The sequence below is a fragment of the Panthera onca genome, chromosome B1 (assembly GCF_046562875.1).
Source record: "Panthera onca isolate mPanOnc1 chromosome B1, mPanOnc1 haplotype 2, whole genome shotgun sequence".
In the NCBI taxonomy this organism is placed as follows: Eukaryota; Metazoa; Chordata; class Mammalia; order Carnivora; family Felidae; genus Panthera; species Panthera onca.
The window spans coordinates 75,144,880-75,170,507 of NC_138342.1; the positions used below are offsets into that span (position 1 = coordinate 75,144,880).

At 35.2% G+C, this 25,628-nt stretch overlaps 1 protein-coding gene across 5 annotated transcripts in view; it reads left to right on the plus strand.

The window, feature by feature from the left end:
• CCSER1 (coiled-coil serine rich protein 1) overlaps positions 1-25,628 on the plus strand; it is a 1,275,653-nt gene that overhangs the window by 629,474 nt on the left and 620,551 nt on the right. Inside the window, exon 9 of one of the 5 annotated variants that reach the window (XM_078445888.2) lies at positions 5,658-5,761. The exons of the other annotated variants lie outside the window; for them this stretch is intronic. Coding sequence (XP_078302014.1) covers positions 5,658-5,693 — 36 coding nt within the window. The 3' untranslated portion in view covers positions 5,694-5,761. Of the gene's footprint in view, positions 1-5,657; positions 5,762-25,628 lie in introns of those variants that run through there. 5 annotated transcript variants of the gene reach the window in all.

Sequence of the window (25,628 nt, forward strand, 5' to 3'; positions counted from 1 at the left end):
GCAAATTGGACAGCTGTACAGAGGACTTCAACAGTATCTCTTAATTTTATTTTATTAATAGAAATAAGCAGGGAAACATACTAAAATTTGACAAAGGTATGCAGTTAATCTATAAGTATGTGCTACTTTCAACACATTTATGTTTGCCTGAAATACTTTCTGATAGCTTTTATGAAGGAATAACTGGAAGTTGTGGTACAGAATCAGTGTGAACTACACTTTGTAAAACCTGAGCTTGAAGGTGAAAAGATGAGAGCAAGTTAGAGTGGCCTCAAGACAGGGGACTTTTTTTTTAAAGATAGGAGAGACTGCAGCATTTTATAAATTGAAGAAAAAGAGAAAGACAGTTTTTGAAATACAGTTTTTGAAATATGGAGGATGTCTCAACAATATAGTTGTGAAATAAAAAATGAGAAAACTCATGTCATTCTGTATGTTTGTCCTTCAAATTCCATTACAATAGAGCTAGAACTTTTACATTTTTAATATATGCCTTAGCATGCTAAAAGCATCAACTCATTTTGTGTAGTTCTGCATTATAATAAAGAACTAAGGGGATAATGTTGTACTTCTTAGATGACATCATTCAAGAAATTATAGTAAGACAGTCACATAATCTTTTGTTTCCCCCTCAGAGGAAAAGTGTTGCAGCACATTTATATTTTAAAACATCGTCACATGCTTACAGTACTGTCACTGATATCACATGATCACCAAAACAAACTGGAAAAAGAGCACGTACTGAAAGAAAAGGGAAGAGAAATGTGTTAGCCAACATATAATCTTATATTTCTCAATATTAAGGGCTGTTGAAAAGATAATATAATTGAAGCGATGGGAATGTCACAGGATTGTAATGGAAAATTTATTATTTATAATATAGAATTTCTTAATGACTTCAAGAATTAATATCCCAGATAAAATATATTGCCTTCGACCTGCCCTGTATAACAACACCTACTGTGCTTCTGTGTCAGAAATTCTTTTAGGATTGGCAACATTTTGGTTGAAAGTACCTTTTAATTTTGCCAAATTCACCCCACATTGGGAGATGTTTTTCCATTTGGTCCTTAGAGAGATACAGAATATTTTCCTGAGAGCATTTTCAGCTATAAGGGCACTATTTAGCATGTTTGAACAGTAATGGAGTTGAGGAAAGGAGAACAATGATAAGAGATAGTATTTGAAAAGAATCATGGTCAGTGGTAAAGCTGGCATTACAACTATCTCCTGAGTGACAGAAGCTTGTTAATGAAATGTCAAAATTTTTGAATGCCTGAATCACATCCTCAGGTAGAGGCAAATCTGCCAAATGAGGGATAATTCAGCTGTCCCATTACTACTCATTGCATTACCACAAATCCCCTTGTTCCTTATTCTTTTCATTCCTGTTCGCTCCCTGATCCTTTTATTTTCTTTCCTTAGTCCTATCTCAGATACTTCTACATCTTGGTGTCAGTTCACCATTTTGGGCAAGCTGCCTTGAAATCCTGCTCACTCTTAATTTTTTTTTTTTTTAACGTTTATTTATTTTTGACACAGAGAGAGACAGAGTATGAACGGGGGAGGGTCAGAGAGAGGGAGACACAGAATCGAAACAGGCTCCAGGCTCTGAGCTGTCAGCACAGAGCCCGATGCGGGGCTCGAACTCACAGACCGCGAGATCATGACCTGAGCCGAAGTCGGCCGCTTAACCGACTGAGCCACCCAGGCGCCCCGAAATCCTGCTCACTCTTGACTCCAGCCCCCTGTTGCTGTTCTCCAGTGATCTCTGCCCCTCTGCATTCGCCAAGGTCTCACATGAGATCTGGACAGTCTTCCTAGTCAGACAATCAGTTTTAAAAGTGCTGGCTGCTGTTATAACAGCCCAGGGATTCAAATTCCAAGGGTAGGTGGTCCCTTAACCCTTTGAGAATCCAAGCTGGAGCTATCCTTGGGAGAATGATGACCTAGGTAAAAATAATTCATGGTTCCTCCCAGGCTGTAGGTGTGGGTTCCTTTTAATCCTCTGTCTCTAATTCCATCTTTCAGGTGCTTTTTCCCACTAAGCCTCAGAGTGACCTATAATGGGAGAAATTCATCTCATGTTCTCAAAGTACAATAATTACCAGTGTCATAGGGATTCCTCCCCTAAAAATACCTGTCAGGTTCCATGAAGTATTTTAGACATTATCAGGGGAGAAGTTTTTATTTGGCAGAACTCTAGATATTTCGAAATGGTACAGACAGTTGCCTACTTATGTTAATTTATAAGAAGTGATCTCTAACTTATAGCCTTTGAGATTGGTAATAACCACTAATTATTGGTAAGAATGATAATATCAAAAATCTATCATGTACCAGATTTTCTTCTCATTTAACCTGAAAACAAGTATATGATGCCACATATTATTATTCTCATTTTACTTACAAAATATTGAGAAGCAAATACGTTCCTAAACTTGCCCAAAGTCACCCAGCAGAGGTGCTGTGGAGCTCTCTAATTTATAGTGAAGCTACCATTATAAATAGTAGTTTTTAAAAGTACTATGCTTATTCAGTTGTAACAGAGAAAATTAGGGCTCATTGTAATGCTCACGAGGTCAGAAATTTCTAAGCATTCTCCAGTGGAATTATTGCTTCTGCTTGTAGATATCCAACAAGTATTGCCTACATTGAAACAGCTCAGAAGAAGTGAAACTGATAGCCCTATTAAATAAGAATATTTAAATAAGTATGTTAAAATGGGGGGAGCTACACACACAGATATAAATATCCCTTAATGATGGAAGATATAAAACTTACACAAATGGTCACGCAATGCAAGATGCATTGAAGATGCTCCCAGATGGAGTTTGGCCTTCCTGGGTCAGTCCACTGGGAACTGTAGTTGTTGAGGATACTGCCAGCAGAGAATAATGATTCTACAAGGAGCAGAAACTCACCTTGTTCATTCTTAAGAAGGGGAGAGAGGAAAGGGGCGATTAGGGAGAGAAGGAAGGGGGAATAGGTAGAGATGGAGATTGAATCTTAGTTCTGACTTAGAGTTTTGTTTTATATTTTACCATTAGTGATCTGTGTTGCTTACCACAAGAATTAGTATCTGGTTCTATTTTAATTGGCAAAATAAAACTTTTGTTTATATTTTAGCTACTTACATTGGAAAAAATCACTTGTGATCTTGAAGAATGCTTTAATGTTTCTACATATCTTTTCATTCAAAACCCAGTAAAGTTCTTCAAAAGGAGCTTCAGAATTGCAAGTGAAAAACAAGGTGGTTTTGAAATGAATCGTTTTTAAAAAGAGAACAGATGTTCTCAATTTTTTATTCAGTACAATGTCTCTTGATATTACTATAGCATTAGTAAATATTTATAGCTCCATATTGAGCAATTGCCTAGGCTTCCTTTTCAGGGTCAGTAGTTATCAAAATTTATAAATAGTTTCATTTTCATTTGATTAGTAATTTTATACATGAAATATTAGAAATATTTAATATTTTAAAATCAAATTGTGATTAACATTACATAGTGTCATATATTTAAATACGCTATGCAAGTGTATGTGTTTGTGCAAATACAATTTTTTACAGTTTTTTTTAAAAATTCTCAAAATTAGCTCTTCCTTATTTGAAATGAGTAGCTCAAAGTATAAATAAAATATGAAAATAAATTCGCTCAAAAAGAACATGGAAACAAATTTATTAATGATACTCAGGACCAAATATTGCAACATGAAGAAAACCCATTACAGTATTTTTCTTTTTGCTCAATAGCAAACTTCTAATCTCTTTAGAATTAAAAAAGAAAAAGTCAAAATTAACTTTAAGTACTCTCTGGAGAAATACTGCTAAGTAATAAATACACTTAAATAAATAATAAATAAATAAATAAATAAATAAATAAATAAATAAAAATAGAGATTATATAAAAAAAGATAGATTATTAATGTAGAGCATGGTCATTGAAACTGACCTGCCAAAAGGAGTAAAGACCTGGATCCTGTTCTTTTGTTTGCTACTTGCTGGGTTTGTGACTCTGGGAAATGTATTTTACCTCTCTGAGCTTCAGGCACCCCTCTTTTATTTCAAGAATTAGATTATAAAATCTTTTTGAGATCAACTGTAGCAAGCGCTGCCACTACTCTGCTCATATCCCTTTAGATTCCTTTATCATTTGCAAACACACACACACACACACACACACACACACACACACGTGCACACACATACACACATGAAATCCCGATGAATGTTTACCCTCAGTAACCACGACCACATAGTGTTGTCAGTGAGCCATCCTTAGCTTTGGGAACCTGAGGCCACTTTGCTTTGCAGAGCAAACCTCCCTTCATCAATGACTCATCTGTGTGGCAGGATTGATACCCCAGATCCATATCACTAACTCCTTTTCCCTTGAATAGGGACAATTTTGAGATGAGACTTCCCTCTCAAGGGTAGTTTTGCAGGATGGAGCAGAAGCCACCCCCTGAGATCTTGATGTTGGTCTTTTCGATGGACTCCTTTCCTTTCCCGGTCCAATTTTCCTATTATTTTTCCTGGGAGCATTTCCTAATAAATCAATTTCATAGGAATTATCAACTCAGAGTACATTTGTGGATATCTCAAATAATAATAATAATCTTGGTTTTCTTTTAATTGAGATATTACAAGCAACAGTATCCTCATTCATTTTGTTTTGGTTTGTCACATTGATTTATGTGAACTCTAGCTAACATCTCGCATTAGATAATGCACATCATCTCAGAAAAATATTGCAAGATCCACTGTACCACAGTGTGTGCCTCAAACAAATCAGAATAGATGTTGTTACAAATAAGGCCTATATGGTAATTACTTTAAATAACAAGCATGATCATATCATTGAAGGGGTCCTGTAAATCAGATATTTCTCAAGCTATTTAAAAGCTTACCAAAAAATGGGATCCATTTTGAGAATGAAATGGAAAAAGAAAAAAAAAGGAAAAATGTAAATGAAGAAACAAGCAAAAATGAAAATAAGTAAAAAACATGTGAACTGGGCAATCTTACATGTGCATATAAAAATAGAAAATTAACATAGTATGTGAGATTAAGGTTTATTTTAGAGAAAGATATTAGTAAATGACTAATAAAACATGTATGTGATGTCAAGGTCAAATAAACTCAAAGACTGACTCTGTTTTATGTTTCCATTTACTTTAAAATCAAAATAATACTTTAAAAATACCATTTTTATAGTACTTATAATACATAATGTATGCATACATAATCTTTGAAAGTTAGTTACAAAGTTTCAAAAAGTACTGATATGTGGAAATATTTGCATTAATGACAAAAGAAATTACCTCTGATACAGACTAATTGTGATTTTAATCAGATGAATTAAATGACATAAGTTCTTTTGAAGACTTAAAATATTTCTGAGGAAAAGAATCTTTTTAATATATGCTAATATATCAAAATACCATTTTTTCAACTAACAAGTGAAATAAGAAAAATGCTCACATTGCCTAATGTTTTCTATATTTTACAATTATTTAGCTTTAACCTGAGAGTGTGGCTTTTATTTGTTGGTGGGGGGGGGGGGAGTTAACAGCATGTTCACTCTTACTTTGCTTATCAATAATTTCAGATACTGCTCTAAAGTTTCACAGTTTGGCATATATCATTTTGACAGATCCTTAAAGAACCTAAATGCTACCTAGACATGTAATGTTACCGAGATCTATACTACACTGCTACACAGACTTCATTCTTGTAATGGCAGCTGTTTTCTCTATCTTCTTCATTTGATTCCAGGTAACCTGTTTTATTAATGTGTATTACCTAGCAAACTGAAATGAAAATTTGTGTTTTTTTCCTATTAAACACAGTCTTAAATTTTAAATAAAATTATTTAAAAATATATTTCATTATTGGCCTCATGTAATCTCAAGATGAGAACTGATACATAGGGTAGAGTTCCCTTTATTATTAGGCTAAGAAAGTATGATTGTCCCACTGTTATATTTTTACTAGCAATAGAATTTTAATTATAAGTTTCTCACTTTTTTACTGAGCACCTCTTATACTGTTTCTTCTCCTTCTCCTTCTTTGACTGTATCACGACCATGTGTACAAAGCACTTGTAAAGTCACGTGAAGCTTTAAACCATCCAAAGAAGGATTTTGTTTGTATGTGTGCTTGCTTATCAGAAATAAGATTGCTGCCCTTACTTTCTCTGGGTTTATCTTTATCAGCTATATGTTTTTAATCCTTTTATCTCAATCTTTCTGTCTTTTTTGTTTTTGCATACAACATGTTGTTGGCGCTTACTTTCATTTCTTCCATTTGTGTGTCTTTGTCTTTTATTTGTTAAGTTCAATCTATCTTTTTGTTTCAGGGAACCTGGGTGGTTCAGTTGGTTGAGATTGCAACTCTTGATTTCAACTCAGGTTATGATCCTAGGGTCATGGGATCAAGCCCCATGTAGGGGGCTCCATGCTGCTTGGGATTCTCTCTTTCCCTCCCTTTCTGCCCCTCCCCCACTCAGAATAAACAAATTGTGTGTGTGTGTGTGTGTGTGTGTGTGTGTGTGTGTGAATATATATATATTAAAAATATTAAAAATATAAGAATATTAAAGAAATGGTAGAATTAAATCCTGGATAAAAATTGAGAAAAAAGATTCTCAATTTTTATCCAGGATTTAATTCTACCATCTTCTTTAATATTTTTCACCCTATACTTTATGTGCTCTTTTAATGAAATTCTATAAAGTTGTCTTCTGGTGTTTAAAAGTTACATAGGCTAATTTTATCATTTTTCTTAAGAAACATATGAGATAACTTCTACATCCTGAATGTACCAATGACTATACATCCTCTTATAACAGAAGCACATCAGTACACCTCGTGTCTTCTGTTCTCTCCACTTCCTATTGTATTCCTAATGTCTGAAATATTATTTCTGGTAATGTAGATAAACTTTCTCTTCTGTCTCACTATTCGTTTATTTATTATATTTATTTAAAATAATTTAATTATAGGGGCGCCTGGGTGGCTCAGTCGGTTAAGCAGCCGACTTCGGCTCAGGTCATGATCTCGCGGTCCGTGAGTTTGAGCCCCGCGTCGGGCTCTGTGCTGACAGCTCAGAGCCTGGAGCCTGTTTCAGATTCTGTGTCTCCCTCTCTCTGACCCTCCCCTGTTCATTCTCTCTCTCTGTCTCAAAAATAAATAAACGTTAAAAAAAATTTTTTTTAAATAAATAAAATAATTTAATTATATGCATATGCTTTAAAAAACAATTATTTTGTCTAGTTCATTGTTTATCTTTGAGGTACAGGCACTCTTCTGTAGTCTAGTAATTCATTCGACCTGTGAACTTGTATTTCCTGTGGAATATTGGCTCTTTGGTCCTGGAGAAGCTCCAGAGGCCAGACCACAGTCTTTGTCAGGCTAAGCTATTTCAAGATTTGTGTATATGAGGGATAGGCATGAGGCATTCAGGCATCATCAACCAGAGTTATCACTCTATTTTGCAGCAACCCAGCAAGAAACAACTGTATCAGGAATTCGCTCCTAAATCTGACTTCTAAAGCAGTGTCACAAGGCTGTAATTCATAAACTCTGGGGGTTGGATCAGGAAAAGTAAAGAACTGAATGCCCTTATTGGGGTGCCTGGTTGGCTCAGTCTGTTAAGCATTCGACTTGGGCTCAGGTCATGATCTCATGGTCTGTGAGTTCGAGCCCTGTGTCAGGCTCTGTGCTGACAGCTCAGAGCCTGGAGCCTGCTTCAGATTCTCTGTCTCCCTCTCTTTCTGCCTTTCCCCTGCTTGTGCCTCTCGGTCACTCAAAAATAAACATTAAAAAAAAAAAAAAAAAGAGCTGAATGCCCTAAGACTGGAATCTCCCTGCTACTCTCACCTCATGAAGAAAAAATCTTGCCCACTGAGATACCCACAGCAGTGGTTTAAGGAAAGGGGATAGGCAATGATTGTCCAAAGGGAAGGGAGTGGGTGGGTGAGGTGAGGAGAGACAAACAGATTTTAAATTGTCCTTCCATTGCTGCCTCCAGACCTGTCTGCCCTCAGCTGCAGCCCCCAGTCCTCACACAGAGTGATTTAAAATACTGCTTTTGTCGCTGCTGCTGCTGCTGCCATTAGGTTTTGGATTCTGTCTCTCCCTGTTGTGTCCTCAGCATTATTTTTAGAAGTGGTAAACAGCAACTTCTGCAAGTTGGACATCTTGTTAAATTTTTGTACATGTGGATGGTGAATTTGTATCTGTATTCAGTATGTATTATTTATGTAAAGATTTTCCATTAAGTGGTTTACAGTTTTTCCTATAACTCACTTTGCCCTTTTAAATTTTTCACATATTTTTCATTTGCTTTTATGAATTTACATATACAGACTTCATAGCTAGTATTATAGACAGCATTATTGTAGACAGTATTATTGTAGAGTTGAAAATCTGTTTGTTTTACAATGAGAAAATCTCCATTTACAATGAAAATTGGTATTCTAAAACCTGACCTTATAAACATTCTTTTGAAAGGATACTTAAATGGAGTGTGAAAATGCCAAGCATCAGCTAATAAATCTTTGTGAGAATTTCTGTTTATATGCAATTTTAAATGCATCGATCACTCACAAATATAAAACCTACAATAAATAGATAATATATGATGAGACTCCTTAAATTTCATCCAAAATCTTGTTTCATGAATGAAATTGAATATGGTAAATATTACCTCTTTTATAGCCTAAGTAATCTTCACACGTTATTTGAATGGATTAAGCCACCTCATCTTTTTCAAAGTATATCAGTACACCAATCAAAAGAAAAAACCGGTGTATGTTTGTCAGTAGGAGTACATGGCCTTATATTGGAAGTGCCAAGGCAGCAAATACTGCAAGACAACTAATACTTGTTTAAACTCTAGTTCATTTTATTGATTCCTCACACTTCCCCGCCCCCCCACAAGAAAGAAACCCTGGCTGCACTGTCCATTGGCTTCATCTCTCCCTGTCCCCCTTTTCCACACCACTTCCTCTTTTTTCTCTTACTTCTCAACCTGCTTCTTCTGCTTGTTTTTGCCATTTACTTCCTTCCCCTTCCTGATTCTTTCCTCTCTTTCTCTTGCTATTCTTCTTCCTATATGAAGTAGCAGTGATGGCTTTTCTCATACTTACATGTACCAATGATGTTTACATTTATTATTTATTTAATGCTTTCTATGTGCTAGGCATTGTGCTTAACATTTTACTGTATTAATAGAGTTGATAGTCCTTGGGATTCTGCTGTGGACTGAATATTTGCCCCTCCTCCCAATTTATATATTGAATTCTAACCCCCCAACGTGATAGTATTAGGAGGCAGAGCCTTCAGGAATGATTAGGTCATGAGGGCAGAGCTCTTATGAGTGGAATTGTGCCTTTATAAAAGACAACCTCAAAAGATCTCTCAACCCTCCCACCATCTGAGGACACAGCAAGAAGTTACCTTCTACCAGGCCTTCATCAGATACTAAATCTGTTGGTGCCTTGATCCTAGACTTCCCACCCTCCAGAATTGTGAGAAATAAATTGCTGCTGTTTCTAAGCCACTGTTTCTAAGTATTTTGTTCTGTTATAGCAGTCCAAACAGAGTAAGACAGATTTATTAGAAATTTGTGTGTGATTCCATTAAAATTGTACTGTAACAACTTTGAAATTAGATTAAAATTAAGACACTAATGAATTTAGGTTAATAAATGTAGATTTAAAATCTATAAAGCTGTGTGTATACACTTGGAATATATAGTCTGTTTATGCATACTTTGTTCCTATGTTAATTTAGATGCTTTACTAAAAATGGGGCCACTATACTATACTGCAGGAATAAGTGTTAAAAAGAGAGTTGAAAATGGAACAATACTAAAATTGTTCATAAATTTATTTAATGAGTTGTTATTCTTTGAATATGCTTGCTGTATTCTTTTCTTTGCATTGGAACACCAACCATAAAGTAGACGGTCTTTCATAATAAACTCACTAGATGTCACCATACACACCAATGACATTTAGGGGTGAAAACCATCTTTTTGAATTATTAAATTCTGTATTAAATGTTTTACAAGAGATTGGTAACATTGAACTGAACCCAAACTAGCTTGATCTCTCTAAGAATAAAGAAAGTTGCAAGGTTTGCTTTGCTCAGTTCTTTCAAAAGGATAAAAATATGTAAAAATGTTTGCATTGTAATTGCAGGAATCAAATTAGTTTCACTTTATACATCCAAAAAAGGTGAAATGTGTAACTTCTTTACATTTTAAATCACAAGCATCTTGAGCCAAGTGAAAAAGGTGAAATAAACATACTTTAGGCTTTGAGTGAAATATAATAATAATAATAAAGACAGTTTGGAGAATTTATCAGATTACTAGAACAGAAAGTAATGTTTGTTCTTCCTGGATCTTATAGTGCCCTGGGGAGTGGTAGACCAGATAGACAGACAGACAGAGACCAGGCCATAAGGAACCAAATAAACAATGCTAAAGAGTTTTAAAGTTATCTTGGATTTGGAGGAAACCAATGAAGCAGGATCTGTTTCATTTTAGAAAGATCAGTTTGACTGCAACATGTAGCATATAATAAGTGAAACAAAACTGGAGGAGAGAGTACTGTTGAAAGATTACTGCAGTGATTCTGGAGAAAAATTATGAGAGCCTGGAGTAAACACTGGCAGTTGAAATAGAAAGGAAGGGACACGTTTGAGGTTGATTTAGGAGGATGATTTCTTGGATTTGTGATGGTTGAAATTGGGATGCTAAGCATCCAGAGTGACTGCTTTATTGAGAGCTTCTATAACAATGATACCTTTTACTGGTACCAGGAATCCAAAAAGAAAAAAAAAATGTTCAAAGATGACAAGTTTTGTTTACAATATGCTGAGATTGTGGTACGTGAGAACTATTCATGTCAGGTGGACATGTCTAGCAGGCAGTTTGGCCTATGGAATAGACTTTCAAATGATTTGCGCAGATTTTATCACAAAATGAATGAAAAGGGTAGATGTCATATTTTTCATAATTTTGATTGGTTGTGTCATAGCTTTTCTAATAGATTTAATTGAAGCCAACTTCCGTTCTTAAGCTCTGGAATCATTAGGATTTATGGAATATCCTCGAAATTAAATATGTTTTATTAACTGGTATGAAGGGAAGTAAATATAATAGGCAAAGTAGAAAATGGAAAGTTAGTGTACATATGTCTAGTGTTATTTATTCTCCTTTGTTAGTAAGCAAATAAGAGCTAAAATAAATATCATTATGTTTACTAATCTAGCCAATATTTTTTAAAATAGAAATTCAGTGCTGGGAGCATTGCTGAAAAACTGGTACATGTATATCTAGTGTCTTTTTTTTTTTTTGTAATTCTTACAGTCTTTTAGAATACAATTTAGCAATTTCTGCCATGATCTATAAACATGTCCATACTATTTGATTAATTTTATTCTCACAATTTATCCTAAGGAACAATTCAAATACAAAAAAATAGAGGTGTATACAAAAAGTGTTTAATATGGTTCTAAATAGGCTCAATATCCTTAAGATTTAACAAATAATGTAATATCAGCAAAATGCAATTAGAATAAATTGAAATAACAGAAAACTGGAAGTAGGAAAAAATACAGTGTGATAGCAAGGTCCTCAGGTCACCTCGACTTGGAAAGAAATACGAGTCCATGTATGTGTCCATTACAGATTCACATGTAAGGAATGGAGGATGAAATTAAAAGTTTCTTTAGACCTTGAATCCTGGAGGGTTTTTTTTTTTTTTTTTACTGAGAAAACTATTAATTAATAGGGTTTTATTTCCTTTTTCATTGAACTAATTATGCTACTTGTTCTGAACCCTAAATCATATTTACATATCAAATCAAAAACTTATTTTTTATAATATTTACATTAAACTTGTAGAAAAGAATGAAATACATCCTATAATTATAGAATAATGCAATTGTATCCAACAATTTGAATATTAATAATAAATAAAAATTGAAAATAGAATGAAGAGGAGAGGCAAAAAAAGGATAAGCATACCACTGTCATAACATTTCATGATAGAGGACTACTAGATAATATCTAAATCTGACATGTCAAGAGATAGAGGTTTAAACATATCTGGGGCAACTGGGTGGCTCAGTTGGTGAAGTGTCTGGTTCTTGATTTCGGCTCAGGTCATGATCCCAGGATCATGGGATCAAGCCCCACGTTGAGCTCCAGGCTCAACGTGGAGACTGCTTAAGTTTCTCTCTTTCCCCCGGCCTCTCTCCCCCACTCGTGCTCTCTCTTTCTAAAATCAAAAAACAAAAACAAAACGCATCTCTGAAAATTAGTGATAATTAGAAGAATTTAAATATTAATGATTATATAGTGAGTGAAAATTGAAGGTTTAGAGAAAGTGGGAAATAAATCATGCTAGTTTTTCACAATTTTCATTGAGGTATCATTGGTGTCTAAGTGTGATGAATTTAAAATATAACTTCCTCTACTTATTATTTTAACTTCAAAAAGGGATAAAACAGGAGTGTTTAAATCCATAAGTGGGACCAAGGTGAGAGGAGAATATTTTCACTTTTAATTTTATGCACTTTTACATGATTCATGTGGGAACACTTAAAGATATTGCATCTGTAATATATTTTTTTTTAATTATTAAAAGTTGCTGTTAATATTTTTTGATATTAAAATGTTTATTACAAAAAAGCTGAGCACAAAATAATATACAAAACAGGCACTGTGGTTGATAATAAATAAAAGAGATATGCATAGTAGCCAATATGAAAGTAATACATGTATGCATAATATGGTTATATATCTTTTAATATTAAAATTTCACTCTTGATATCTTAATTTTTAAGTTGAAATTTTAAACATTAAAAAAACAGTAAGCAAAACTGGACTTGAAGGCTGCTACTTTATGATGCTACCACTATTTATTCAGTTTTTGGAAATAGATATTTTTGGGGGGATTAGTTTTCTATTTCCTTGCCTTTGGTTTTGGCTTTCTCTTTATATTCCCTAGATTTCTTGATTACAAATGTCAGAAAGACAGTTTGGCCTACCTCAAACTCAAAGGGAATTTATTAAAAGTTTGACTCATGAAACCAAAAAGAAGCCTAAGGCTGGGCCCAGGAGTAACTACAATTAACAATTCATATGATAGTATCTTTCATTCTCTATGTTCATCTCTGCTGTTCTTTGATTTTCTTCTTTTGTCCTCTCTTTCTCTCTCTCTCTTTCTCTCTTTCTGTTTATTTCTCTTTCTTGTAAGTTCCACTGTAAACTTGACCACCACTACCTCTCAAATTTCACAACTTTTGATCCAAGAAAGATCAACTTATTTTTCATACTTCTGGTACCAAAATTGCCAGAAAAGTTCTGTAACCTAGCTTGGGAAAACGGGTCCACTTCCTGTAAAGCAGTGAACTGTGACAGAGTGATCATATTGCATTACCTAAGTGGGAGGTTCCCCGGAAAGAATGGATGTGTGAGGAGAGTAATGCGGAGTTCTAGTTAGGAAAGGTGGTGGGGTGGCTTAGTTGATCAAGCATCCGGCCCTTGATTTCAGCTCAGTTGTGATGTCAAGGTTCATGAGAGTGTGGAGCCTGCTTGGGATTCTCTCTCTGCCCCTCCCCCACTGGTGCTTGTTCTCTCCCTTTCTCTCTCTCTCAAAATAAATAAATAAACTTAAAAAAAATATAGCTCTTACTTGAGTCTGGAAAATATATACGACTCTTCCATCTTGCCAAAAGCATTTCTTCTAGACTACTGCATTACCCTCCGAATTACCATCTTCTCATGCCTTCCTTAGCTCTATTTTCTTCTCCATATAGTAGCCAGAATAATGTTGGCTAAATGCAATTGAATTGCACTTGAAATTTCTGTGGTTTCTGCTGAGCTCAATATAGAAGTCAATGCTTAGCAGACCTATAATCATCTGATGCCAATATATATGCCTCTTGCTCACTAGATTCTAGTCACACTGTACTTTTTCCAGTTTCTCAGAAAAAAAGGCCTGTGTTCCCGCCTCCTCCCCCAGTTCCCCAGCTTTGTCCCATCTCTTTCTGAAACAGTCCTCTGCTTGCTGCCTGGACGTGTCCTTGTCCCATAGATTTAACCTTAAGAGCCATGTCTTCAATAAGACCCACTGTGTCACCACATACAATTAAAGGGCATCCTGCATGTTATTCTCTGTCTCAACAGCTCAGTGCTTCCCTTTATATCACTTAATATTTGTAACCTTAGGCTTATTGGAAACCTATCTCCCCTATGAACTATAAGCTGTGAAACAGCAAGGAAACAATATCTGTCTTACCACTTCCTCTGTAAGAAGAGCATTGTGTTTGAGAGAGGCTGCACCCTTTGTGCCCCCTGCACAGTTGTGTCTCATTCAGAAGCTGGGTTCTACAATGGCTCACAGTAACCAACTGGCAAAAGTGTTCATAGGAATTGCTTTATTTGTAAATGATTTTATTTATATTTTATTATATTTCATATATACAAAATAATGAATATATCTTAAAATAAAATTGTATTGTATTTGTAATGACAAAGAGCAAAGTCATAGTTTAATTTGTGTAGTTAAATGTACTATAATTACTGGTGGATGAATTAATACCCTATAGATACTCTTTAAATACTTGGAATCAATTAATAAATTATACATACTCATTAAATATTTAGAATCAGTTAAGTCCAGCTTTAAATGCCTTTGCCTATCATTTCTGCTTAAAAGATGAATAAACAGACATCCAAAGCCACTAAATAATTCCTCCAGTCACATATAATCCTTCCAGATTCTGCTACATTAGATTTTGCAGTTTAGATAATATATCTGTAGGGTTATATTTTATTTGTTTTAATTTTTTACCTTTGCTTTGAATGTGCTGAAGGAAATCTGAAGGATAATGCATTTTCTGGTGTTGAGAATGTCTTGAGTTTGCCGGTAAAGTTTGATCTGTGTCTACCATTTGTCTGGTGAGGTTTGATTCATGACATCCACTGTTTTCTAGCTGATTGTTGACCTGTAATGCTGTGCTGATTCTGCAAGTCTTTAGTGATCTTCTTCTTGTCTCCCTTATGCTTGTGTTTCCTGGATGCTGTCATCAGCATATTGTTGTTAATGAACAACTGCCTTGAAGACTTTTATGTCACTTCTCAGTTTAAAAAAATTCTATATACATTAAAATTAAATCAATACCATAAAATAAAATGCTCATAGTCCCCTAAATCAAATCTTTTCTTCAAAACAGGAATCCTGTTTTTAAACCCTAATGGTAAAGTGGGAAGGGTAGTCTATCCTGACCTTCTGAGTAAAAATATCGAGCAAGAAAAAGCTAGAACAGTCTTTTCCATACTTTCATGGTGTCAATCTTAATGTTGCTGGCGGATTCCTGTGTTTAGTGATGAAGGGCTTGCTTTTTTTGTTCTTTGTTTTTCTTTGTTTTTAATAGGAACAATATTCAAGGTTGAATTAAGGTTCTGTGGTTCTAAAGTCAACACTATCAGGACTTTGCTAGAACTTCCCAGTAACTACATTGAAAGTCCATTTTTCCAAATTGATTCTGTGTGTGTGTGTGTGTGTGTGTGTGTGTGTGTTGGAGGCTTAAAAATTGCAACAAGAAACATCCTTGTTTGTCCTCCTGAATTCAGAACTAAATGCAAAATGGAGGATTCAGAGAAATTGACTTATAATGCAGTATAAATCTGGATTGAAATGCAGCCATATAAGCTTCCAGTACATTCTTATCTGAACTGAAGTGACCCCCTGGAGTTGCTGACACAAATGGGAAAATTGCAGACCTCTGTCACAGGGCAGGAGTCTGTAAGCTTAAGTCTAGACAAGCTGAACTTTCATCTTGTGGACCGGCCATGCCAGTAAGAAGCAGAAAATGTTTATTTATTCCAAGATCACCCACCAGTTTATAGATGAAGAGGAGTGAATGAGAGGTGGGACTTCCACTAGAAGCCCCCTTCTGCAAATATGGACCAGGGGGAATGGAGGGTCCCCTAACAAATAGAAGATGTGTGTTATAGACCAGGATGTTGTTAATAAGGGAACGTTTGGGACTTAATACATCAAAAAATTCTCCTGGGCCCTATTTCCTGTAGTAGACAGTTCTCTGTTCATTATTTTTCTCCTAATTATCTTCACTGAAAGAATCAGTTTATTAATTTCTCACTCAAACTATAAAATTCAGGCAAGAATGAGGATAGAGTACATAAGCTTTTCTCGAAAAAAAAATTTAAGGGCACCTGGGTGGCTCAGTCAGTTGAGCATTCAACTCTTGGTCTGGCTTGGGCCATGGTCTCACAGTTTGTGAGTTCGAACCCCACATCAGTGCACTATCAGTACAGAGCCTGCTTGGGATTCTCTCTCTCTCTCCCTCTCTCTCTGCCCCTACCCCATTCACACTCAATCTCTCTCTCTCAAAATAAACATTTTTTAAAAAATTCTAATCTATTCTTGAAAATATTTCTCACTTGATGTTATAGCATCAAATCCCTCGACAAATTTTAGGATTTATGCCATTTCTTTAATCCTCACTTTTGTGTCTCTGTTTCCTTTCTTCTCCTTTTCTTTTGAACAGCCTAGAATTACCAGAATAACCCCTTAGTTCATATATCACTTCCAAGCTGTCCCTACTTAAATTTATATACCACCCAAATGCCAGAAATTTTACTGGATTTGTCATGTCACTAATATTAAATGCCCTAAAGCAAATGTTTCTGCAGTATGTCAGCTTTACCAGCTGGTCTGTGATGAATCCTCTCAAACCTCATGTATCATTTCTCCTTCTCCTACTTCATTTATTCAAAAAAGTATCCAGTACCTAGAATGTGCCAAAAACTACAGTAGGCTGTATGGAGTCAATATGACTCTAAGTAGACATGACCCTTGCTGTAAGGAATTTACATGGTAGTGTAGAAGACAGACAAACTATAGACAAATACCAAATAAAAGAAATAATTGACAGTTTTAAATGAGACATTTAGTGAAAAGATTAAAAGAGAATCACCTGGAGATGGGAATCTGTTTTAAAGATTATATCTGTAAAGCAATAACACTTAATATGAAGAACATTCCAGATGGAGGAAATATTATGGTAAAAGTTCAAGTGCAAAAATCTCAGTCCACTGAAGCAACTGCAAGAATATAATTATGAGTCATTTTTTTAATGTTTATATATTTATTTATTTATTTTGAGGTGGGGGAGGGGCAGAGAGGGGGAAAGAGAGAGAATCCCAAGCAGGCTCTGCACGATCTTGCAAACCTCGAAATCATGACCTGAGCCAAAACCAAGAGTTGGACACTTAACCGACTGAGCAACCTAGGCACCCGGAGTATGAGTCATTTTTGCAAGGCGAAAGCTGATATGAGATAAAGTTAGCATAATAAGGGCCAGGAGGGGCTGGAGCTATACATCATGATAAAGGTTTACTTTTTATTATATAGACCAGAACTGTTCAATAGTAGTATAAAACAAGTAGCAAATCGTAGTCATTTATGAAATTTAATATTTAAAATACTTTTTTTTTATTTTAGTGGGGAGGTGCAGAGGGATAGAGAGAGAGAATCTTAATCAGACATCATGCTCAGAGCAGACCCTGACACGAGGCTCAATCCCATGAACCTTGGATCATGACCTGAGCAGAAACCAAGAGTCAGATACTCAACAGACTGAGCCATCCTCAAATGCATTTTATTTAACTTAATGCCCTCAAATACATTTTATTTAACTTAATATATCCAAAAAAGTATCATTTAAGTTGTAATAAATAGAAAATTATTCATGAGATATGTTATTAATTTTGTTTTTGTACTTCAGTCTTCAAACTCTGGTGTGTATTTTACACTTACTGCACATCTCAATTTGGACCACCCACATTTCAAGTGCTCATTTGCCACATGTGTCCAGTGGCTACCATATTGGGATAGGATATTAAGTTATAAACAGAGTGATGCGATCCAAGTTACATTAGCAAGTTACTTTGGAATGGAGAAAGTATGGGTGAAGACAGGAATACCAGTCAGGAGGCTGTCATAGTTTCCTTTGGCTGCTGTAACAAAGTATGAGAGATCGGTCAACTTGAAATAACAGAAATTTATTTTCTCTCTGTTTTGGAGACTGGAAGTCTGGAATCAAGGTGCCAGGAAGACCATGTTCCCTCTGAAAGCTCTAGGGAAGGATCTTTCATTGCTTCTTCTAGCCCCTGGTGGTTGTTGGCAGTCCTTGTTGTTGCTTGACTTACAGATGCATCCTCCCTCTAATCCCTGCTTCTCTCTTCATACGGCCTTCCGTATATCTGTGTCACTGTGTCCCAATATCCCTCCTCTTGTAAGGGCACCACTCATATTGTATTTATGACTCACCCTAAAATTTCATTGTAACTTGATTGCATCTTCAGAGATCCTATTTCCAAATAAGGTCACACTCAAAAGTTCCAGGTAGACGTGAATTTTGGGGGACACTATTCAACCCAGTACAGACGCTATAATGGAATAAAAGAGAGTGGTAGCTTATGCACACTGGGCACACATCTATGCTCCATCTCCCTGCTTGTCCCTAGGTAGTGGACCCAGAGTAGTGATCATAGATATAAAAAGAAGAAATGGTTGTGAAATATATTTCAGAAATGTGTTTAGCAGATATCTTGAATGTGAAGGGAGACCAAGCTCAAGTAATCTGGGTGACAGTCTTCAAACTTCTCTCATGACTTTCTTGATCAGTCACTAAATGTCTACTATTTTTAACCCAGAACATTTGTATTCCTAGCTTCTAAAGGCATCTAACTCAAAGACATTTCCTTCAAGTTCCTCTTTATGAGGAGTTAATTAGCTCCACTTTACTGAGAAGAGTATTAAACTAGAAGTAATGGATTAGTCTGTCATATGCACAAAATAAATGAAATATATATTTGTTTAATATACCATTAATGAAACTATACTGGAATTTATATATATTACAGTATGCTCTCTGAAAAGAAGATCTGAATACCAGAAGAGTATTCTTAGAACAATTCTTGTTGGGAAAAAAAAATCCATATGCTCTACATCTAGAATAGTGAATATAGTTATCTGGGTACAAGTATCTCCAGTGATTTCTATCTTGAAAGATATAAATTCCCAATTTACATTTTTGTTCTTATCTTTTTCTTAAATGAAGTAGCTGAAACTCTGAAATCTGGGTGTATTTTCAGTTTGTATAATGTCTTATGGATAATGAGCTCCATAAATTTATAATATGCTGTGTAATGGTATGTAATCTTCTTGAGAAAAAAATCATCTCCAATGCAGTGTCATAGTGGGTTGTTGAGGATGTCAAACGGTTTAATAGTTTAGGTATCATAAAAGTGAATGAATATAAATATGTTATTTAGATGTTTGTTTTATTGATTTACCGGGCATATCCTCCTTCTGTTTGACTGTATATTTTGGCCTATTTTAAAAAATATATAAATTTAAAATAACCGCCCTATCCCTTTGCCCTTTTCTGCAACTTTTTCAGACTTTTTAATTGTTTTTTTCACTGGTGTGGTGATAAAAAAAACAAACAAAGAATCAGTAACAAGTCAGCTGCTAACATTTGTGAGAGTCAGGGCAAGAACATAAAATGGGGGGGGCTCACACAATGTAAGTCAAAATGTTAAAATTCTAAATTTGGATTTTAAAATGATAAAGTAAAACATGTTCTGTCCTTCTATCTTGACAAACATACTTTGCTAATGACTTGGAAAGCCATGTTCCAATTATAACCTTTTTGGACTCCATAGCATTCTGTGCAGCACCTTGCCATTAGGGGGAGTCAGCCCTGCCTCTAGCTTAACCTACAACCTTTCTACCTAGGGTTCTGTCCCTCCAAGCCTTATGAACATATGTGTGATCAACCCACTGAACACCCAAGCTCTACACCAAATAGCTATCCTGTGGCCACACCTTTGGAGACCCTCAGGAGGACCTGGTCATGTTCAGAACCAGGCAGTGAATTCTAGGGTTCTGGAGTATGGTAAGAAGGGAAAATATGGCCTGTGATTAGGAAGGAAAAATTTGGCCTGTGATTGTGGCACTTACCTTCTCACCACAGAATACCCTCCTGATGGGCAGAAACATGATAAGAAGACAACCAGAACAGGGTACTCTAATGAAAACATTTCTTACCTAATTTGAAGGACTATATTGACCAATAGAGCTATTTAAGTATATAGCTAATACTAATACCTCTTTTTTAACCTCCAGTATCTGTTGGTGAAATTGGATATGAGTACATAGGGACTCTTTGTGTTATTCTCCCTTTCTGTTATATGTTAACAATTTTTAATAACAAAAAGTAAGAAAATAATATTAATAGATTTTAATGCTGTCTTGATGGTTCCAAGAAATTGTATGTTCTGTGTCAGGAGGTTTGATTTGCTTGGTCACTGCTATGCTTGTTTCTAATTCTACTGATGTCTTCAGTGGAATGCTCTCATTAAAGGTGGGTGAAAATAATCAATGTGATCTCTTTAACATAGCCTTTGCATTTCTGAGCTCATCTTTGGACTTGGCATTATTAAGCCATCTCAATGATTTCCCCTTTAGTTTTTTTTCCTTATGTTGATTTAAATATTGTATTACTGACATTGAAGTCCATTATAAGATGATGTTCAAATTCTTTTTGATCTACCTAATTTCTAGTTTAAACGGGACTCAGATCACTTTGTGAATTTTCTTGTGTTGAATTACATTGTCTTTCAATTTAAAGGTTAACTTTTCTCCACGTACCTGACAGCGTTAATTGGTAGAGCATGCGACTCTTGATCTTGGAGTCATGAGTTCAAGCCCCATGTTAGGTGAAGTTAGCTTTTCTCCTCATTTCAATACTATTTCTCTTTTCATAACCTTAACTAGTAGATCCATGATTTAGGATCTAAATTCAGGAGTATACTATTTTAAGTGGTCATTATGTCCTTTTTTAAATTATTATTTTATTATTTTTAACATAATCCTTTTTCCAACACAAATCTATTCTTCACAGTACTTTTTTTTTTGAAAATTTTGGATAATAACACAGATGCTTTTGTGTTTCTCCCTTTAACCTTATTGTATATGTTCGTGTAGATTCAAAAGCTGCATGTAGGCCCTCATGTTCTTTTTTTTTAAATTCATTTTCTTTTATTTTGAATTCATAAAAGTCTGTGTAGTCAATTAAGCTTATAATTTAAAACACAAACATACACAAAAGCACACACCCCAGAAATGACTCTAACAGCTTCAGCATAATTATTTCTAGATTATTCTGCTTGAACTGATTGATAATATCATTGCTATCAAAAGGATTTCATGCCATTTCAACATTTAGTTTTTATTTCAGTTTTGCTTTTGCACATTTTGTTTCCAATTTTGTTATAACTTACTATATTAACTATATCATATAATTCCTAACTCATACTTCAAAATGCATTTCTGGTTTTGCATATTTATAGTATGGGGTTTCTATGGAATTACAGCTTTTGTAGGAAATAAACTGTTAATTCCTAAGCAATCTCAAATCACAACAAAGAAAAATGACTCAGTAGAGTCTGTAAGATCATATACACAGGGCGAACATAAAAAACAGTTTTATTACCATACTAGCTCTTTAGCAACTATACATTTGGTATGTGATACGCAATATGTGAACAGCAATACTGCTTGTAGGGTTTTTCAGCATAGGAATATCTTTATAGAAAGGACAAGGTTTCGGAGACAAGTAGGGGAAGTTTTCATTTTGGCTGTTCCACTTACTAGCTCGTGTGACCTTCAGCAACTGATTTCAGTTTACTATGTATCAATTTCCTGTTTAAAAAAATACTCTTAATATGAAATAAAATTATTTGGAATCTAAGCACACATATGTTTTATTGATCTTGCATGAAGAAAAAAAAAACAAGGGTGTGTTTTGTTAAGGAGTATTGATACTGTTATTACTTGGAATGGAAAACATAAAGACAAATTGATATTTTGTCAACTGTATAGATTTATTTAGAAACTTTATCTTCCAGGAGTTGAGTTGTTTCAATTCTCTATCCCTCTGGGAGAGTTTAGAAGAAGAAATTACAGTGTTTACTTACATAGGAAAATGCCAAAGAAGAGCCACATTAAATCACACGTGTAAATGAATTCTGTACTCTCTGGCAGACTCCCTTTACCACTCTAGTCTTCTACCTCACTGTTGTCCCTTTCATAGTCTACCCTTAGACAAACTCGAACTAGTAGCTGTTTATGTACATCTTTGGCACGGTCTCTCTGACTTCTAAATATTCGGAAATGTTTTGCCTAAGAAAGGACCCTCATCTCTTCTACTCCAAGTTGGCTAATAATTATTCATTTTTCTGGCTTAGCTGGGGTGTCAGTAGCTTCTCCATTTCAAGTATTTAACTGTCTTATATGTTGCTTCCACAGTGCATAAGTGTGCACCCCCACCCCCTCCAGATCTCTCCAGACATCTCTATAGTTCTTTTATTTTATATTTTGAATACTAATTGCTTTTGATATCTCTGTCTTCCACAGTGGAAATTTCATTATGAAAGAGGCTATACATTTTTTAAAAATTTTTAATGTTTATATATTTTTGAAAAAGAGACAGAGACAGAGAAAGGGGGAGACACAGAAACCCAAGCAGGTCCCAGGCTCTGAGCTGTCAGCACGGACCTGACTTGGGGCTCAAACCCATGAACTGCAAGATCATGACCTGAGCTGAAGTCTGACGCTTAGTCAACTGAGCCACCCAGGTGCCCCAGAAAATGCCATACATTTTTTTTTAATGTTTATTTATTTTTGAGAGACAGAGTGTGAGTGGAGGGGTGGGGGCAGAGAGAGAGGGAGACACAGAACCTAAAGCAGGCTCCAAGCTCTGAGCTGTTAGCACAGAGCATGATGCAGGGCTCAAACTCACGAACTGTGAGACCTTGACCTGAACCAAAGTCAGACGCCTAACCCACTGAGCCACCCAGGCATCCCATAAGCTATACATTTTTTCTAATACTTTTTTAAGTTGTGGGGCGCCTGGGTGCCTCAGTAGGTTGAGCGGCTGACTTTGGCTCGGGTCATGATCTCACGGTTTGTGAGTTCAAGCCCTGCATCAGGCTCTGTGCTGACCGCTCAGAACCTGGAGTCTGCTTCGGATTCTGTGTCTCCCTCTCTCTCTGCCCCTCCCCTGCTCATGCTTTGACTCTCTCTCTCTGTCAAAAATAAATAAACATTAAAAAAATTATACTTCTTTAAGTTGAGATGTGATTTTTTTTTTTTTTTTGAGTTTAGTTGACACAATGTTACATTAGTTTCAGGTGTAAAACTTAGTGATTTGACAAGTTCATACATTATGGGGCTATACGTTCTTTTTTTCTTTATGTTCCATGTACCATGAGCAATACCCATAATATGCGTTTAATAAAAATTATAGTTGGGGGCACCTGGGTGGCTCAGTCGGTAAAGCGGCTGACTTCAGCTCAGGTCATGATCTTGCAGTGTGTGAGCTCGAGCCCCGTGTCAGACTGTGTGCTGACAGCTCAGAGCCTGGAGCCTGTTTCAGATTCTGTGTCTCCCTCTCTCTCTGACCCTCCCCTGTTCATGCTTTGTCTCTCTCTGTCTCAAAAATAAATGTTTAAAAAAAATTTTTAAAAATTATAGTTGAATGAAGGAGTATAAATACATTTGCATCATGAAGGTGAAATGTCTATTTCTCTATACCAAAATCAATAATTTAAATAAAATCTTTTATTATATCAAATCAGTGTGAAATTAAAAATACATGATGATGCTTTATTTCTATTCCACTGACATATATATATTTTATGTTAATACATATTTATTTTTTTATATAAATAAAATTCAGCAACCTCACCACCTGGTAATAGCCATTTTTGTGGTATATTTTCTATTTGATTGTAATACTCTTTTTATCTCATGTTAAATTTATCAATTCATAAATATCCATCAGTCTTGCAGAAATGCAAAAGCCCCATGGAGAATTATCTGCCCATAGCTGTCGAGACTTTATTTAATTTTGAAATTTTATATTATAGAAATTGATTATAAACTTTCATATGTTTTCTTCCTACTATTACACTAAACAAAATATTTAATCTTTAAGTGTGCACACCTAAGTATGTTAGAAACTTATAATTTATTCTCCCCATTTGAATATAGTGTACAAGTGCATAGATAAAAAAATAATTCAAATATGACATATTTGTTGTGAAAATGCCGTCAAAAGGAAGTGGCAGTGAATTGCATTAGAAATGTCTGTTTTAATGTCCGAAAATAACTATCTTGATGTAGAGATTGTTTGTTTTGCTTCGATTAGGCTATTGGTTATGAAAATTGTTGAATATTTTTGAAAATTCATGAATTGAATGTTCTAAGTGTTACAACTCAGACCAATGAACCAGAGTTTACCAATACTTCTCACTCCTCTCTTCAGGATGGGAGGCCTTGAAAATAGAATTGTGAGGAAAGCATAATGGAAGGATTTGCTCTCTATTCTTCCTTGCCTTTTGCATTAATGCATAGTCTCTAATTCATGTGCAAATGTTTGTATGTCTGGAAATTTATAACAAAACTTGCTTTTCCAATACTTATTACTCCAGCCTATTTCAAAAACAGATAAAATTTTCTGAACAGCCCTTCAATGATAGCAAACATTATTGCTTCCTCTGCTTATTACAACTTCTCCCTGCTCTTTTTCCTCAGCCCAATATAAGTCTAAATAAACACAACTTGTTACTTTTCCTTTTAAATTTAGTTTGGAAAAATGTGGCCACATTTTCAGTTATCCTTTTCAAACAGTTAAAATCTCACCTCACTTGCAAGACATCTTTCTGAATTACCTAATCTCCATTTCATTTTGGTCTGAAAAGCAGCACTAGACGTTTTGTGATAGGGAAGTTAGAAGTGAAATAATTCAAATAAAAATGTTTATGTAAATTATGTATGTGACTTGTTATATAACTCTGATTACTTGCAAATCTGAGGCAGAATTAAGGGAAAGAGAGAGGGGTTGGGCAGGGAAAGGAAATGGAAAGGAAGGGGAGGATAGAGGAGGGGAAGGTAGGAAAACAATCCTCTTAGTGAAGTTTGTGATGACCACCATCCCCTTCTGGGAAAAAAAAAAAAAAAAAAAAAAAAAAAAAAAAATGAATTCAATCAGTTTATATCCTTAAGCTATTATGCAACTTTTATTGAGCATTCAAAGAAAAGAAAACAAAAGAAATTATCCTTTAGAGCAAGTTAAAGCAAAAACAACCTAGTAGAATCACATAAACTTATTTGGAAAATTTGTCAAGTTACTATGCTTTCTACGGGGTGCCTGGATGGCTCAGTTGGTTAAGTGTGCAACTCTTGATTTTGGCTCAGGTCATGATCTCACAACTGTGAGATCGAGCCCCACATCCAGTTCTGGGCTGACAGCACAAAGCCTGATTGGGATTCTCTGTTTCCCTCTCTGCCCCTCTACTGCTTGTTCTCTCTCTGTCTCCCTTTGTCTCTCTCAAAATAAATAAACTTCAAAAAAAAGTATTCCGCTTTCTACATTTTATTGTTCTCATTAAAAATGGGTGATAATAATAGCAAAAATCCCAAGATGAGGTTTGATCATATGAG